This window comes from Malaclemys terrapin, chromosome 6 (genome assembly GCF_027887155.1).
Source record: "Malaclemys terrapin pileata isolate rMalTer1 chromosome 6, rMalTer1.hap1, whole genome shotgun sequence".
NCBI lineage: Eukaryota > Metazoa > Chordata > Testudines > Emydidae > Malaclemys > Malaclemys terrapin.
This window is the reverse complement of record NC_071510.1, coordinates 88,815,786-88,833,083: the sequence shown is the minus strand read 5'-3', so window position 1 is coordinate 88,833,083 and position 17,298 is coordinate 88,815,786. Positions and strand designations below refer to the sequence as shown.

General features: G+C 41.2%; 2 protein-coding genes across 3 annotated transcripts in view; one reads left to right on the top strand and one right to left on the bottom strand.

Moving 5' to 3' along the window:
• WDR41 (WD repeat domain 41) overlaps positions 1-13,738 on the top strand; it is a 34,216-nt gene extending 20,478 nt beyond the window's left edge. The window contains exons 9-13 of the mRNA XM_054031932.1: positions 1,580-1,761; positions 6,893-7,014; positions 7,986-8,074; positions 10,613-10,746; positions 13,441-13,738. Of these exons, the coding sequence (XP_053887907.1) occupies positions 1,580-1,761; positions 6,893-7,014; positions 7,986-8,074; positions 10,613-10,746; positions 13,441-13,593 (680 nt within the window). The 3' untranslated portion in view covers positions 13,594-13,738. The remainder of the gene's footprint in view (positions 1-1,579; positions 1,762-6,892; positions 7,015-7,985; positions 8,075-10,612; positions 10,747-13,440) is intronic.
• A 1,286-nt stretch (positions 13,739-15,024) lies between these two features.
• PDE8B (phosphodiesterase 8B) overlaps positions 15,025-17,298 on the bottom strand; it is a 159,775-nt gene continuing 157,501 nt past the window's right edge. For both annotated transcript variants that reach the window (XM_054031931.1, XM_054031930.1), the window contains exon 22: positions 15,025-17,239. In XM_054031931.1, coding sequence (XP_053887906.1) covers positions 17,124-17,239 — 116 coding nt within the window. In that variant the 3' untranslated portion in view covers positions 15,025-17,123. The remainder of the gene's footprint in view (positions 17,240-17,298) is intronic.

Below are 17,298 nucleotides of genomic sequence, written 5' to 3'. Positions count from 1 at the left end.
AATAAAATCAAGTTGTGATTTTAGTATTGCTTTAAATTGGCTTAATGTTCAATACTAACGCAAACCCATCTGAACAAACGAACAACTCGGGAGTCTGGGCCAGATTCATCCCTGCGCCGGCACAGGGACCAAGATGAGTTAGTAGGCCTCCCCTGTACAGAGGCTGCAGGAGTGGATAGAGACCCTGCTGATGGATAGGGTAGGCGTGATAGTTGCCCTAACTTTGCCCCTGCTGTAGTAGCCCCTATGTTGGCCTTGGTACACCCTCTCCTGCTTCTCCCATGCTCCTTTGGCCCTTCCCCACAACTCTACCTGTGCCCAGGATTCCTGTGGATTTGGCATAGCGACTTCTTGCATCGGGGTTATAGCGCCAGAGGCCATGATGCAATGTTGTGAAAAACTGGAAAATGAAAGCTTAGATTCTAGAATAGCAAGATCTATGGGATTTTTGTTCCCACAGTATTCCATTGGTTCTGATCCCAGGAGTTGAACAATGCTGGGTTTAAAAAGGCAACCCACTAAGTGCTCTAAGTGCTGCTGCAGGAAGTGCCTCATCTGTATGATGTCATGATAATGGTAGACAACTCAGCCCCACCCACTAAAGCTACAAATGGGGGAAACCAGCTGCCAACCCCTCCATGGACACATTGTTCAACACTGTTATGTCTGGGTTGCTAGTACAGCCTTTTCCCCTCCTGTAATCTCTCTTTCTCTCAGGACACTTACCTGTAAATATTGGGCAATCCTGGCTGCTTTCCCTAACTCTGAGGGCTCTGCAGATCTCTTTAGAATCTACTGACTACACCTCCCATTTCTGGGTTTGAGAAACTGTTAAGCTTTTTATTCAACCAGATTAAACATAATAGCTTTTGTTAACCTCTCTCATTTACTCCAGGAGGGAAAGCCTAATCTTAAGATCCCAGCAATGCTTCCCTTCCTGATCATAGTCTAGTTCTCTGGCACTCTCTAGTCAGCAGCCAACCAGTGACCCTTCAAACTCAACTTACACAAAGGTCCAAATGAGCATTCTGGGTGGTGCTTCCATCCTAGATTTCTCTGTCCTTGTACCCAACAGTGTATGAATTTTGTCTCACAACATACCCAATTTACAATTGGGCTTAACAATGCCCATCTTACACCACCACCTATCATACATTCTAGGTTATCATAGTCCCTTCTCCACACCAAGAAATAACTTGTATATTCTATCTGAGAGAGGATGATCCAGTGAATCACCAATAAAGTATAAGTGTCTGTTCATGCAGGGTGAAGACAAAAACCCTTAGCATTTGCACATTCTTCTGCTGGTGGTGCCTTTCTTTGTCATGGTATACATCATAGAAGTTGAAAAGTTTTCATTTCTGATTTGTTTTGCAAAACACGTATCAATAAAAGGAAATCAGATTACCACCTCTTTGAAAGGACAGAGGATTTTACCTAACCAAATACATACTACAAATGCCAATCGCTACCTTAGAAACAGGTTTTATCTAGCAGCTTTTTAGCTGTTGCTTTTGTAGAGCGGCTTCCTAGTTTGAAATGGATTGTTTATAATATGTGGCTTTGTGCTTTTGCCTAGATTTGACTTTTGTGACTGGCTCTCATGTGGGTGAGCTGATAGTCTGGGATGCATTGGATTGGAGAAGTCAAGTGTGCGAGTGCAACACATGGGACCCCTCTTTTCACACAGTCGTACAAGAAATTAAATTATCACAAAACCAACATGAAGTTTCAATTCAGCATTTAACATCTGATGCGGAGGTAAAAAAATTTAAACAAAATAAACCAAACAAAAATAAAAAAATGAAGCTTACTTTATAATAGAAAGCAGACTATTTTAAATTAACATTTTCAGTTTATTCTAGTAAGCAATAAGTGATGTTTGTTTAAAAGTTACTCAGCTATCTTAAGAACTGGGTATTATTATTTATTAATGCAGTCAATAGTATTAATTATCAGAGGGGTAGCCGTGTTAGTCTGAATCTGTAAAAAGCAACAGAGGGTCCTGTGGCACTTTTAAGACTAACAGAAGTATTGGGAGCATAAGCTTTCGTGGGTAAGAACCTCACTTCTTCAGATGTAAGACTTGCATCTGAAGAAGTGAGGTTCTTACCCATGAAAGCTTATGCTCCCAATACTTCTGTTAATAGTATTAATGTTTTTCTCATTGGACTAACAAGGTTACAGTGGTTCCAAATGCTATTTCTAAGTAGTTCAGTACAGAGAGTCAATAGACTCAACCTGAGAGCTAGCAGACAGCAACAGTGAACAATTACAATTTAATTTGTTTTCAATTGTCAAAGGCTGATTTAATAAGTGTTTAAAGTTGGTTTTAAAAACCAAACAAGGTAGGTGCCTGTTTCAGTGAAATGAAGTTATTCCAGCTGTTTGGAGCAGCAACTCAAAATTTGCCTCTCAGACAGTTCTAGCTGTAGGCACTTTAAAATTAATAAACTAAATTAAACAAAGAGCATATTTACAGTCTGTTCTTGACTCTGAACATGTCTATACAAGGTAGTAAAAAGTGTTCCTGCCTTTGTTCCAAGAGACTTGGCCAATGTAGTTGATTGAAAAGGTCGCAAAGAACTGTAGAGCTGCTTATAACATATCAGTGATAACACAAGAGTGTGCGTTCTTGCCAAGAAACTCAGTTCAGGACATGATTATTACCTTGTATGCAATAAAGCATCCTCAAATTGTTATTGTTAGGGCATGTTTAGTTAAATCAAGTTTTAAGTGAAAGGATAAAATCCCCCAGACGGGCTTGCAAACTGCTGAAAGGGAAATTGTTTAACAACAACAACAACAACAAAAAAAACCCTGTTGGCTCTTCCCCTTACGCTCTTCATCTCCTCCCCTCCCTACTGGTTGACAAGGCTCACCTCAGAATAATGACAATATATTTGAATTTCAAAATTAAATTGGGAGGGAGGGGCTGAGGTAACCAATATAAATCCAAATCTAGCATAGTTATTGTGGAAATGAGGAGAAACTTGCTGGCCTGTAGACAGGAGGAAATGGATTAGAGGAAGGATCAGAGCTAGTCCTCATTGAAGTCAACTGCACAGTTCACATGGCGAGTAAGATTTGGCCTGAAAGAAATAGTCAAAAGGGTTTTTAAATACTTTAAACAAAAAGTATTTCCCTGTTATGCAGCCTGATGTTTTGTTTTTAAAATAATTTTCTTTATTTATCTGTGCTTTATTTGGCTTGAGTGAGGAAGCATCTCTATATGGGTAACTGTTTCTGGGTATGGGACCCAGAGGGACTATAGTAGCTTGTGAGAATGTTCTGTCTTATGAGGTACAAGAGTGGGAAAGCTGGAGGGGAAACATAAGAGGATCTCAGTACTCATCAGCTGGAAGAGAGGAAGGTAAAACAGGTACAAAATGGCCACTTTAGGTCTAATTGCTTGGTTCTGCCAAATTTACAAGACCAGCTGGGAATACTGGGAAAAAGTTCCCAGACAGATCTGTCTATTCACAGTACATTTATTGAGAATAATTGTAAAGTGATTCTGCAGAATACTGCCCTATAGCTAATAATGGCTGCCATCCAAGTGGAATACAGTGATTATGCAAACCAGACATCATTACATAATGAGGGGAAACTGTACAGTTATGTTTTAGTAGTTGTACAGCACCCCTACACTCTAAGATAATATAACTGCTGTAACGATAGTGCTTCCAGCCTTTGCAATACATGGAAGTTCTGTGGGGCAGGGACCGTCTTTCATTATAGGAGCCCAGCTCACTGGGGCTCATTTTCCTTAATGAGACTTCTTGATGCTACCACAACATAAATAAAGAATAATAGTGATAAAAAAATTGTTGAAATAAACTGGCCCAAACCCCATAGTTCAGGTAAAATGGTATTAAGATACCTCAGAACATATTGTTTTCCTGCAAACTCATTCAGATACTTTATTGAGGAAAGAAAAGTTTGTCAAATCATTGGTGATAAAGCCAGCAGTGAAATTGAATAAATAATCTCTTTTGTGCATGACAACTCCAGAGCTGTTGCTAGTGTTTATAGTTTATACAAATTGGTCCTGTGTACAAGTTCTTCTTGCTCTTTGAGATATTAAACTTACTTATTAGAGTTTCTTCTTTCTACATGTACTTTTAAACTAGAATTGGCCTAGGCAGGTGTGATGGGTTGCTCTACTCATCGCTGCTCAGAGTTGAAAGTAAGCCATTACGCCCTAGCCACTTTGTGACTCAGTCCTCCAGCCAGGTCACTATTGTGGTTTCCCCTTCTGTGGGAGTGGATCAAGGTTCTTGTGCTCTAGCAGTCTCAGGTAGTCTTCTGCTTCACTGCCTCAGTGCCATTCCCACAGCAGCAGGCAGGAGAAGCTGGGAACTACCCTCTACTCCAGGTTCCAGCTCAGGGACCCTCTACACAGTAGCCAAGGTCTGTTCCCTGGATCTTGTTGCCTTTCCCTGAGCCACTTCCAACCCTCCTAGTTTCCCCCCCCTCCTCCTCCTCTGTGTTTGCCAGTCTCTTTACTCCCTCCCCCCAGGGAATAATTCTAGGTAACTCATCACTATAAACCCCCCTTCTCCCTGCAGCCCCCTCTGCTTCTAATTTCCTCTCTTGGACAAAAGCTCCACCTGTCCCTCCCAGGTGAGCTTCTCTGTAAGTAGCTGCATTCCACCTAAAGCTCTCCTCCCCCCCACCCACGCAGCCTAATTAGATGATTGGATCCACCTGGCCCAATTCAGCTTTTGCAAGGCAAGTGTGGGGAGTGCACCTCATCACACACCCTCCCCTCAAAGCTGCAAACCAGGGGTGGGCAGGTTTTCTTCTACTCTAAATCACCTACCTGTGCTTGCTGCAGCTGGGCTCTCAGGTCATCCCTTTCTTGTCTTAGGCTGTAGCTCATGGTCAGAGACTTATCTTCTTCTTCCATAGCATCTCTGAGTTTCTCTTGATAGAATTGCAGGTCCTGTGCAGCCTCCACCCAGGCCTGCTCTGCAGTTAACAGCTTCTCTCTCACCTGGACCACCCCCTCAGAGTCCTCCTTGCTCCCAGGCTCTGAGTTCTCACTGTTTTGTGGTTCATCTCAGTGTTAGGCCTCCAGGGAGGACAGTAATTAATGCAGAGGCTCTTTCTTCCCCTCACATTTCTTTACCTGCCTCTTGGGCTTCTCCACTATTCTTATGAGCTCCTTACGGGCCTCTGTCTCTTTTCTCTCTTGCCTCAGTCCCTTGCCCTTTTCTGGGCTCTCTTTCCCCTGTGAGGTCAATGCCTCTTTATATAGCCCTTTCTCCCACACCAAAAGCAGGTCCTCCTCCAACCCAGTCACTTATTGGGTGGTGTTCCCTGGGCCCTCTCCTTAGTCCTTGTTTCCTAGTAAGGCTCTTTGCTTCCCTCCAAATAGGGGCACGCCCTCTTCAGGTGCCCCCTGCTCCCACAGCCATAACACTTTGGGGTTGGGCCTCTGGCCTCCTAGTCCTGGAGCACCTTTCCTGCTTCTTTCCTGAGGGATTCTGTACAGCTGCTGCTGTTGACAAGCTACCTGCACCATACAGTCTTGTAAATACACTTGGGTTTCACACAGTCTCTGCTGGTTCTCTAATATCTATCCCCACATAACAGGGACCTATCGCCGTTGCTTCTTATCTACCCACTGTGGGAGCAGAAATTCTGCCATGCACCATAGTAGGGGACATCTTCCCGCAGCAAAGAAAGTCTGTATTGTGGGCATTTCATTTTTGCCTTCCTTTAGCGGTTCTCTCTCTGTTATGTACCCTTGCTGCAGGGTTCAATCGCATTATAGTGTCTCTCTGCCCCTCACCTGGGGATCTTGTGAGGCACAGTCCATTCCTGATCCCTTGTGTTGGAGGTGACCATCCTGCCCACGTTACCCATCAATTTGTGATGGGTTTCTCTACTCACCGGTGGACTGTGCTGCCTCCTGGTGGTTCTGGGATTAACTCAGGAAGGCCAATGCTCCTTCCAGTGGTTATACCCCATCAGTTTCTCCTCTACAACCCCTCTCTTGCTCCAGGAACCGCAGCGTCCTCTGCATGACTGAGCCCTCTGGCCAGGTCTTTATTGTAGTTTCCCCTTCCAGGAGGAGTGCATCAAGGTTCCTGCTCTCCAGCAGTCTCAGGCAGTCTTCTGCTTCACTGTCTCACAGTGCCACCGGGCTTAACCTATCAGGGCCGGCTCCAGGCACCAGCCTGGCAAGCAGATACTTGCGGTGGCACATCCAGGTATTCGGCGGCAATTCGGTGGACGGTCCTTCACTCCCGCTCAGAGCAAAGGACCTCCCGCCGAATTGCCGCCGCAGATCGCGATTGCGGCTTTTTTTTTTTTTTTTTTTTGGCTGCTTGGGGTGGCCAAAACCCTTGAGCCGGCCCTGAACCTATACTCCAGGTTCTGGTTCAGGGACCCTCTACACAGCAGCCAAGGTCCATTCCCTGCAGTAACTCATCTGTGCAGCTTTCCCTGCAGGACCCGGGTGGGCAGCACACCCTATCACAATCGGTTAACACATTTTTGAATAAAAATATTCCATAAAAGAAACAGTTGCTGTGCTTTGTGAATTTTTTATATCACTGTAGCCAACTTGGAATTCAGCATACAGAGGAATTCAAATGTAATTACAAGAACATTTTTATGCTGTACTAATTTTGTTGCGATGATATGTAAAATCTCCTACCCATTAAGCAATCTTCCTCTCTCATCCAGGAAGTGTCAAAGCTTTCCCAATCGTTTGATATTTTTTATACTGCAGAAGGCAGTGCATTAATGCAGATTAAAAGAATAGGTTGAGCCCAGTAGCAGTGGCTTTATAATGTCATAGTACCACTGGAAATCTATTACACAAAGTAATAGTTTTATGTCTGTATCTGTATGATGTTCTATTGAATTTTCTTTCCAGTGTGTGTTTGCTGCTGTTGGGAAGGGCATATATGTCTATAACCTTCAAATGAAGCGTGTGATTGCCTGCCAGAGAACTGCTCATGACTCCATTGTATTGCACATTGCAAAACTTCCAAACAGGTACAAGTCATGGTAAATTTTGTAATGCAGTAAAGAAATGCAAGGCTCAGAAAGGTGGCTAGGGACAACCTGCAAAGCTACATTTAACTTCCCAAGGCAGCATAGGGTACCTGATCTTTGGCTTGATCTGCCATAAGAAATAACATTGTTTTCTGTTTTGAAAATACACCATTATAATTTGCAGTGGAATAATAGAATTCAGCATGCTTAGTACACAGCTTCCTTTTGCTTTTTTAAATTCAAATCTAGCAAAATAATTAGTCTACATTATGGAAATATCTTTTCACATTTGCTTTTAATAAAGCAAAACAAAGCCACATGCCAAACTCATTTAAACATTTCTGTTGCTCAAAACCAGCCTAATTAATTTAATGAACAAATATTGAACAGAAAATAATCACTCCCAGTCTTTGTCATTTAGTGCCAAGTGTCTAGCAGGAGCTTAATATTTACACATGAGTTACAAATCCATCAAAATAGAGCTAAGACAAGACAGCTGGTTGCTGTGGATATCTCTATCTAACAGCTATGTTGCCGTTCTCCACTACTGTTTTATGGAGCTGTCTATCAGAAGGTAAAATAAGGCCCTGATCCTGCAAACACTTGCACTGTGCTTAACTTTAAGCAGTGAATAGACTCACTCCATTGGATTACTTGCATGGTTAAAGTTGTTAAGACTACACACATGCATTAGTCTTTGCAGATCAAAGCTTGCATTTGTTTTTATAAAGCAGTACGTTTTTAAAAGCATTAGATGGGATTGCAAATTTGTATCGTTTTATACTAATTTTCCTGAGTTCACTGTAATTTGTCCTTTTGCAAGAGATCTCTCAGCATCATGTTAAATAATAATTCTTAAGAGTTACTGGTAATACAATTGGGTAGAATCTTGGGGGACTTATTGTACCTGCAGTGCTAATATGTATCCATGCTGGTTCTGTTTCAATATAATTCCTCATTTGGTTGGACAGGCAGTTGATATCCTGTTCAGAAGATGGCAGTGTTCGCATTTGGGAGCTACGTGAAAAGCAGCAGCTTCCAGCTGAGCCTGTTCCAACAGGTTTGTCTATAGCTCCAGAGAGAATTGGTTATATAACAAACAAATACCCACCCACCTGTGGATCCCAAAATTGACCATACAAAACTAGAAGCTCCTGAGCATAGCATAAAAAAATGAAACAATGACATGCTGGCAGCTTTCACAGAAAATGTTCTTTTTCCTTTATTCGCTCTCCCCCGGAATTTATAAGCAAAGATCTCAAGACTTTCAGTCAGCTGGTATGCATAGCCTCACCTACAAAGTTCCTGCATTGAGCTCTAGCCAGGTAGCCCCCTGTACAGTGAGGAGCCCGGTTGAAGTCACTGGGGTTCCATCTGGTTGCAGAGATCCACCACACAGATTCCCCTTCTAGTATTTGTTCTTCCTTAGGGTCTTTGCTGAAACTGAGTGAGTATATTTAAGCCTGTTTCTCTGTTCATAGAATATTCACCAGCAGATCACAGCTTCCTCAGAGAGTCATTCTAACTTATTTTTAATTTTTGAAGACTTTTTTTTTTACTCTCTGTATTGATTAGAAACAGTTCACTATGAATATTCTATATTCAGTATTCAAAATCTGAGCTGTTGCTCAGTTGTGATGCAATACATGATGTATTATATAATGTAAGATTGTTTATGTTCTCATATAGGAGGTACATAATTTTTATAATCAGGAGCAGGTGAAGATGCCACATGCTACATGGGGCTACATGGTGGGGGGGTAGATGGAGTTGTTCTATTCCAGGGATCAGCAACCTTTGGCACGTGGCCTGCCAGGGAAAGCCCCTGGTGGGCTGGCCCGGTTTGTTTACCTGCCGCATCCATGGTTTTGGCCGATCGTAGCTCCCACTGGCTGCGGGTCGCTGTCCCAGGCCAATGGGGGCTGCAGGAAGGGCGGCCAGCACATCCTTCGGCCCGCGCCGCTTTCTGCAGCCCCCATTGGCCTGGAGCGGCGAACCGAGGCCAGTGGGAGCTGCGATCAGCCAAACCTGCAGATGTGGCAGGTAAACAAACCAGCCCGGCCCGCCAGGGGCTTTCCCTGACGGGCCGTGTGCCAAAGGTTGCTGATCCCTGCTCTATTCTTTTCTCTGAGTGATCCCAGAGCGTCATTTGTCGTGTCGTCTCTCTCATACAGGATTCCAGTTTGTCACCCTTCTTGTTCAGTGTGTTTGTTGGGCTGATCGAAAGGTTAGTGAGAAAGTATAGGTTGGGTCATCTTCAGTCAGGGCTGGCCCTAGACCATATTGCACCCCACACGAGGAGAGTCTTTGGCACCCTCCCCCCACAATTACACAATAAAACAAAGTTCACAGTGTCACACCTGGGCTCTCACTTCACTTTGTTCTTATATTTCAATGACGGACTGGTGATGCCCTGCCCTTTATTTTCCCATGAGGGCATGGCTGACAACATTCTAGGAGATTCAAGGAAAATGTAGTTCTCAGGAAGTCTGGAAGGTTCCACACGATTCTAGAAAGGTCCAGAACATTTTAGGAAGTTGGTGAAAAATGAATCCACATACGGAATATCTGAAACATTTGACTTCAAACATTCTATTTTCCCTTTTGTCGCTAACAACAAAACCCGCACCCCGAGCCCAGCGTCCCCCACACCTGGCACCCCAGCGGTCACCTGGGTTGCCTTCCCCTAAATCCAGCCCTGTCTTCGGTCTATAGATAGATGACACCCAATCTTTTCAATTCTGTCAATACAGTTACACAATTTACCCAGTGTCTTTTGGAGACTGGGGCATAAATGAGTACTAGCCTACAGAGAATCAGCCTGGATAAGAGAGAGTGCATATAGGATGTGGGGAAAACAGCAGCAGCAAGGCTAGAGATTATGTCCATGTTGTGAATTATGGAGTTTCCTGCCCCTTCTTGCTTAAGTTCATAACTAGGGAAGTTGAATTTGCAGCTGCTTCTGGATATCTGGGAGCAGCAGCAGCTGGTGAGAGCAGTCCTGGAGGAGCAGTTGACAAGAGCTTTTTGGTCCTCAAGTCCCTCTGGGTGATAGTTTTCAGTAGGAAGGAGAATATATAGGTGGATAGTGCAGGAACAGAAACTTGAGCTTGTTAGCTATTTACAAACATGGATGTGTTTGTGCACGTCACTGAGGAGAGACATCAGTGCCTCATTCCTCCCTTTCCGTTCCATTTAAGGACAACCAATCAATTTAGGCAGCACAGAGTAGAGGTAAGCCTCATAGCACTGCACTATACACCTTTGTCTCCTGGGTTCATTTGGGCAGCTTCTCTCTGTGCTAAACCTTCTTCACTGTCTCATCCCAGTTACATTCCAAGCGGGTAATTTAACTTGTCTGCCATGACAGGCCTGCTAAGGGGGACAGCATCTAAAGTTTCTGTTACCCACTGATTTAAGAAGTGTGTGGTCTTAATGCAGGTGCAGAAATGTTTTATTACACATCATCTGTTGTCTTTTTTGAGTTAAGTGACTATCCCATAGTCCTCTAAGTAAGTATAGTGTTTAATTAATCAAATATTAATACAAGCCTTTGCCAAAATGGAAAGAAGGATTTTCTCCTTTATATGTGTCCCAGGGTTTCTCAACATGTGGGGCTTTGGAAGGGCCAACAAACAAGCAAGCCAAACTGCTAAAAAAGTGCAAGAAAGCACTACATCATATTCCCTGGAGCTTATTGGTGATTTGATTGGGCATTCATCAGCCGTGCAGGTATGTGGAATTTAGTAAGAGAAACAAAACGTGAATCTTATTTAATGCTGTAATTTTGGTAATGTTTCTTCTTAAACATCTGTAATTTCTGACTAGATGGCTCGGGAGACTGGGAATCTGATTGTCACGCTGCAGCTCTGCATGAGGCCTGCGCTTTGGCCTTGTGTGGTTCACAGCAAGTTTCTCAAAAAAGAGAAACCCCGAGAACATCACTAAGATGTCTGGGGCAAAATAATGTCTAGATTTATTGTGCAATGTGAGAGAAGTCAAATCCACTGGTGCAAAATCTAGATAAGAATTAAAACAATTACAGCTCCAAGAGGAGAGCTGTAGAAATAGAAGCCATAGAAAATATCACCTTCTGCATTATCAGGTTTCTTAGGTAACCTTTACTTGAGTCCTCAGAAGATCTCAGAAACTGGCGTTGGGAACCTGGATATGCAGGTTCCAGGCTCCAACTCCAACCCAGGGGGCTATAATACATAAAACCTGTTAAGCAGCCTTCTGTGCTGTAAGATTTATGAAAATCCTTTCTTCATTCATCAACCATAAACATTTACAGAAATGTTTCTTTTGGCTATTGATTGAAAGCAATGTCCCTCATGTATACAGTGTGATTTATATCTGCCTTTTTAAATCAGGTATCACTCCATGCTATCTGCCCAGTAAAATGTTAGTGATTTATTTTAAATACCTGCACCTTCTTGTGTCTTCATGGTTCTGCAGTCTGATGACCACCAACAAGGGTATCTATTTCTTGTTACAGAATTTCAGCATAAGAAAGAAACGTTATGTATCTGGGGAAGAAAGAGTTGGTTGGGGAGGTAGAAAACCTAGTTAAAGGGCCTCTTCCATCCCACATCTATCACCAACAAGGATTTAATATAAAACAATTAAAATATATAATTGTCAGCACTAGGGGTGGGGAATTTCCTGCTAGTTGATGGGATGGACCTTTCTATAACCAGAAGAGAGAGTCTGGCAATGGGTGACAGGGGATGGATCACTTGATGATTACCTGTTCTGTTCATTCCCTCAGGGGCACCCGGCATTGACCACTGTTGAAAGACAGGATAGTGGGCTAGATGGACCTTTGGTCTGACCCAGTATGGCCGTTCTTATGTTCCCTGCTATCTTTACAAACAGGAAAGAAGGTAGAGAATAAGGAAGGGGCAGTCATTGTGTAGAAGACCGTTCTTTTTTACACCATAGTTGAGAAGGTCTAGTGTAACCACACTTAATGGCAATTAATATATTATTAGCCCTTTAATTCTGGAAGTGAGGTTTTTCCTGGCATAACATGCAAATCCAGGAGCTGCTGTCCCACTTGCATCTTTGTAACAAAACAAAGCCAAGGATAAAATGTACCTTATGCTCTAAACAGTGTTTTCCCATGATTGTATTTGATTTTCATGCAAAAATTCACATTTGCTTAAAAACTCCAGCCACATCCAATTCACAGCAAGCCACAGCCATTTCCTGCGGAGAGTGCATGTGAATCAATCACTGAAATACCCCCATGCCACTATGCAACTGTTTGTTCTTCAATAGACTTTATCCAGATTGCTGGATCTGTTTGCTGCAGCATTTTGCATGGGGGAAATTTTTAACTCCAAGCAAACTGGAGCTGTTTAAGATAGAAAACTAGCCTGCATGATGAAAGTTGCCAGTGGAACATGATATCCAAAGCTGTGGGTTTGACGTATTTCTACTTGGGAGAGTCCCCATTGTTGGTAACTTTGCTATGGCTGTTCCTGGAGGAGGCAGGCTGTGACAGACTCCTTTGGCTGAATGCTTCTGCAGGACAGAATCTTCCTAATCAGTTGAGGAATCAGGATATTCCAACTGTGAGATAGTTGTGCCTCATGACATGTTCCTCTGACTGCTGAACTGAATTGTTTTCATATTATGACAGTTTGACATCTGCTGCTTTGCCATTCCTGGTTCCTTTTACTGTTTGTTGCTTCTTGACTGTTGGCAGATTGTTGATAGTCCATGAAGAGAGGTCTTGAGGGGCTTCCCTTGCTTCACGCTGTATACTTGCCAGTAGCACCATTTGTCAGCCCTAATTATCTTGTAAACTCCCTTTCTGCCATTCTTTAGCATTTCTGGCTGGGCCACTTTCCTGTGTCAATCTGTGTTTGCCTTGGCTAGGCACACTTTGCTGCCTGAAGAAGTTGCCATCTTCTCACTTATTGTATGACCGCTAGTGGTGTGTAGGTCCCCCAGCCCATTGAGATAGGCCCTGATGTGATGTGGGAGACAGTGTTGCCCAGTGGTTAGAGCACTGTCCAGCGACCTAGGTTCTTTTCCTGGTTCTGCCACTGTCCTGCTGGGTGATCTTGGGCAAGTCACTTCATTGCTGGGCCTCAGTTTCCCTATCTGTAAAATGGGAATGACCTTTGTTAAAATGCTTTGAAATTTACTGATGAAAAATGCTATATAAGAACCTGAGATTATTATTGTGACACAGCTTGTTTTTTCTGCTATCTCTGCCTCACATTTTAGTATCAAAGAGTTTACATATGATATGGAAAACTTTGTATGAAATCTCACATATGTGGAAAACATTATTCTGCATTTAAACAGAAATATTGTGGGCTCCCCGATGATCCGTCTCACACAAAGCTGAAAATAAGCAACTTGCCTAAATCTACATGTGCAGCATGATCATGTTAATGGTTTTCATTGCAGATGTTCCTGTACTTTAGTGAACTTGGCCTGGTGACATGCTCTGCTGACCACCTTATTATTTTGTGGAAAGATGGAGAAAGAGAGTCTAGACTGCGCAGTTTAACATTATTTCAGAAATTAGAGCAAAATGATGATTTGCAGCTTAGGTTCTAACTTGGTTGAATAAGAGGTAGATGTGCATGAGCTGTGTGTATGTGTGTAAAGGAAATTTTGCTATTTGAAAAGTTTAAATATTGAAAATAACATGTATTGTTATCCTTCCCTTTTAAATGCCATACAATAAAGGTGATGTCTTTTCCCTTTCTTTGAATTATTAATTGCTAGTACTCTATACAACCAAAAGAGAATGTTGCATGTTTGAAACAGCGGCCTGCTGCTTCAGCAGAAGTGCCATGTTTGTTCTTTAAGCCATTGAAAGTAATTGTATTAATTATAATTGATTGTTAGTATCCATAATTTTCTTTTAAAGAAACATGGATGGAGATCAGCATGAGAGAGGCTAAAATTCTTGGTTGAATCATAACTGAAGCAGTTTGTTGTTGGGATTTTCACTTTCTCACAGAGCCAACCACACTGCGGGGCTAAGGAAGACTAATTAGAGGTTTCATTTATATAATCCCTTATTTAAAGGCAGAAGTAGATGGCTTTTCTGACTGGTGGTCTGGATTTAAAGGTGTGCAGAAATTGATAAACATAAATGCTGTGAGGTAGGATGATTTTTAGTAGTTTAAGTATTTATAATGTGCACAAAAGTAGGGGATGAGAAGAAATGGCCAGGCACTTTTTCTTTTTTGCCAACTTAGTACAACAAGGATGCTGGTAGCTCACAGTAGTTGTGACCTTAGTGGGGATTAAAGCACCTGAGATGGCTTATGTAACATTTATGTGTTTAATATGAAGTATAGTTACAAGTTAGATTAGTCTTTTCATCATCTCAGTTCATTTGACTTGAATAAAAACACTGGCAATCCCTCTGGGCTCTTTAGAATGTGAGAACCTCCATATTCAACTGAGACTGGAAATGGCTTGTTCAGCAGTAGAGAAATCTGGGGGAGTTTTTCTTTAAGTTGGTTTTAAATCCATTTACACTGAAAGTGCCCTTGAGTAGAAGTAAGCACAGAAGAAAACCCAGCAGCTTTAAAAACAGGTTTTTAGGGCATGGTGGTCATGCATCTTTCAGCAGTAGCAGAGCCATAGCTTTTCGATTATCATCTCTTCCTTTTGAATCAGGGGCAGCTATTTTCAGAGCATGATAGCCAAGAGAGAGGTTTAAAGTTTGTAATTCTGGATTTAGCTGAGTTGAGGCTGCAGTAAGTGCAATTAAAGCATAAGGGCCAGGCCACTCGTTCCTAGGGTAAAACCAGCAGGGGGAAGCTCTGACAGAAGAAATAAAAAACCAACAAGGGTGAGACACAAGTTTTGTTGACATAAGTGGTAGTGTAGACATGGCCTAAAGCTTTTATTGCACAGGGTCATAATTCCACTACTGGTTACCTTGCCTAACCCCAATTTTTGTTTATTCATGTGTTGGGAAAAGAGTGTAGAGTTTTACAACTAATATTGACTGCAGATTAAAGTTTCAGATGAACAGAACTGTAGTTGAGCTTTATTTCTTCAACAGTTAACATTTCCTACAGTAGTGCAAGAGTTTGAAATTGGTATAAAATTTGACAATCAGAAGTTGAAGTAAATCTTTATACAGAACATTTGTAGTCAGAAAACTGATATTGTATTTAATAAACTGAGTTCAAGTGACACACTTTGAAGTTTCATGGGAGATCTTCCCCCTTTCCAACAGAAACTACAAGACTCAAATCGTTTAGCATATAATTGGTTCAAGATATAACCATTAGCAGAACACTTGCTTGTAAATGAAAGAATGAGAAGAGCAAACATTTTACAGTATAAAACCTAGAAGTCAACTTATTTGAATAAAAATCCATTGGGGAAAAAATGTAATCAGAGCTAAAACTTTGTGTAGTCGTACATCATGGGGATAATGACTATAGACAGTTCACCAAAAACACCATTCTTCAAATATACACAATGCAGCATTATAATACACAGCAAAGTGCCTCAGCTATGACAAAAGTAAGGTTCTATTACAATTCTAACAAAAATATAGCTTATATACATTTCTCTGCATGGAAATTGTATGTTGTTTCCATTTGTTTACATAACTTCGTACAAAACATAGAAAAAATGTTGGCACATTATGTAAGCTTCCTGCAGTAAACTACAATCATTATCATTTTTCCTCCATAGCAGTAGGTCTGTTTTCTTTTTACCTGGTTTACTACTTGATACAGCACAAAATAGAGGTATAGAGCTTGTCCAAAGTCCTGTATTTTCTATGAGCAATGCGCTACCTCTTTATATAAAGTCACAGCTTGCAACTCTTGACTGCAGCTTGGAGTGCACAGTGTTAAAAATCAGTAACTGCTGTTAGCTGTTTTGCTAGTATTAAACAAAGTCTAAAATCTGAACTCAGGGTTTGCACAAAGTAGTGATTAAAATGAGATGTATAAAAATATGCATTTGTGCTTTGGAAGCGTTACCATAAATTTCATATTTTAAAACTAATGAAAATACTATGTTCAGTTTCTAACTTATTTACATCTTTTGAATACTTTTTACATCATCTAATAAAACAGCATATTCTATTAGGGGGGAAAAAAGCACAAGTTATAATGCTGTTATAATTTATAACCTGAAAACTCTTAAAAAGCTACAGGTCCATACTCATATATATATATATATCACAACATATGGCCTTGTGTCCATAAAATTTAGATTTAATAAAATCTTAGTGACCATGTGTACAAACAACATTTTATTATAAAGTTTGTTGATCAATCCCACGCTGTATTGGCTTATATGTAAAATATGACAAAATGTCTCCTGGTAACCTCTGTATGATGTCAGAGAAAAGAGTGAATCGCACCAATTATATGAACCATGATAAATCCCCTCTACATAACAAATGTAATTAAATTAGACTGATTTAATAACAATCAAGAGTTTATATGGGAAAGGAGAGAAACAGGTTGATCTGTGCAATATGACAGAGGTAAAATTATATTCTATGTTTGATTAATAACAAACGGTTACAGTTTGTAGGCAGTCTAGACCAGTGTTCCTCTCTAAAAACAGTAGGCTTTGAAACTATTTGTGAAGCCTCACTTTTTCTACTCTAGAGCTTCTCTTTAGAAATAAAGTTCTTTAAAAGTTTTACTTACGGTAAGGGGGGCAAATTTATGCCAAATTGTGGTGGTTTTTACTGTATTTTGTGTTTGAATAACCTGTTTGCATTTCACAGGTGAACAGATTACACTTTTGTAGGAGAGCCATTTGTACATAGTATATTTTAGTCACTAAATAAAATTGCACCAGTTACAAGATTTAACAAATGCACTAAAACAAACTTTACGAATTAGCTTTAGAAATACCTGTTCTGCCTTGAAAGGATAGTTCCAAAGACCATTTATTTATCTCCAGTTACATACCTTGATGAAAAACATTTTTGTAGAATTTAGAGCATTTTAAAAGTGAGGAGTAAAATATTTTCTCCTTCCTGCAGAGTTTGTAAGTTCATATTAAAGGAGACACAATGCCTCTTGTATCTAATTTAGTAAATGATTCACAGTGTGACTGGTAGATCAAGAGGTTTTCTTCTCTTTGCTTCAGTTGTTGTTCTCCGCTGGAAGCCTGAGACTCTTGCATTTTAACTCATCTAATGTTTTCCAGTGTTTGTAGTTAACAGCCAAGTGTTGCATCAAAACAGGTAGATGTGCAAATGCTGCAATGGACAGAAGGAACAATAGCATAGCTCAACTTTGTACAGCAGTGTTCAGAAGG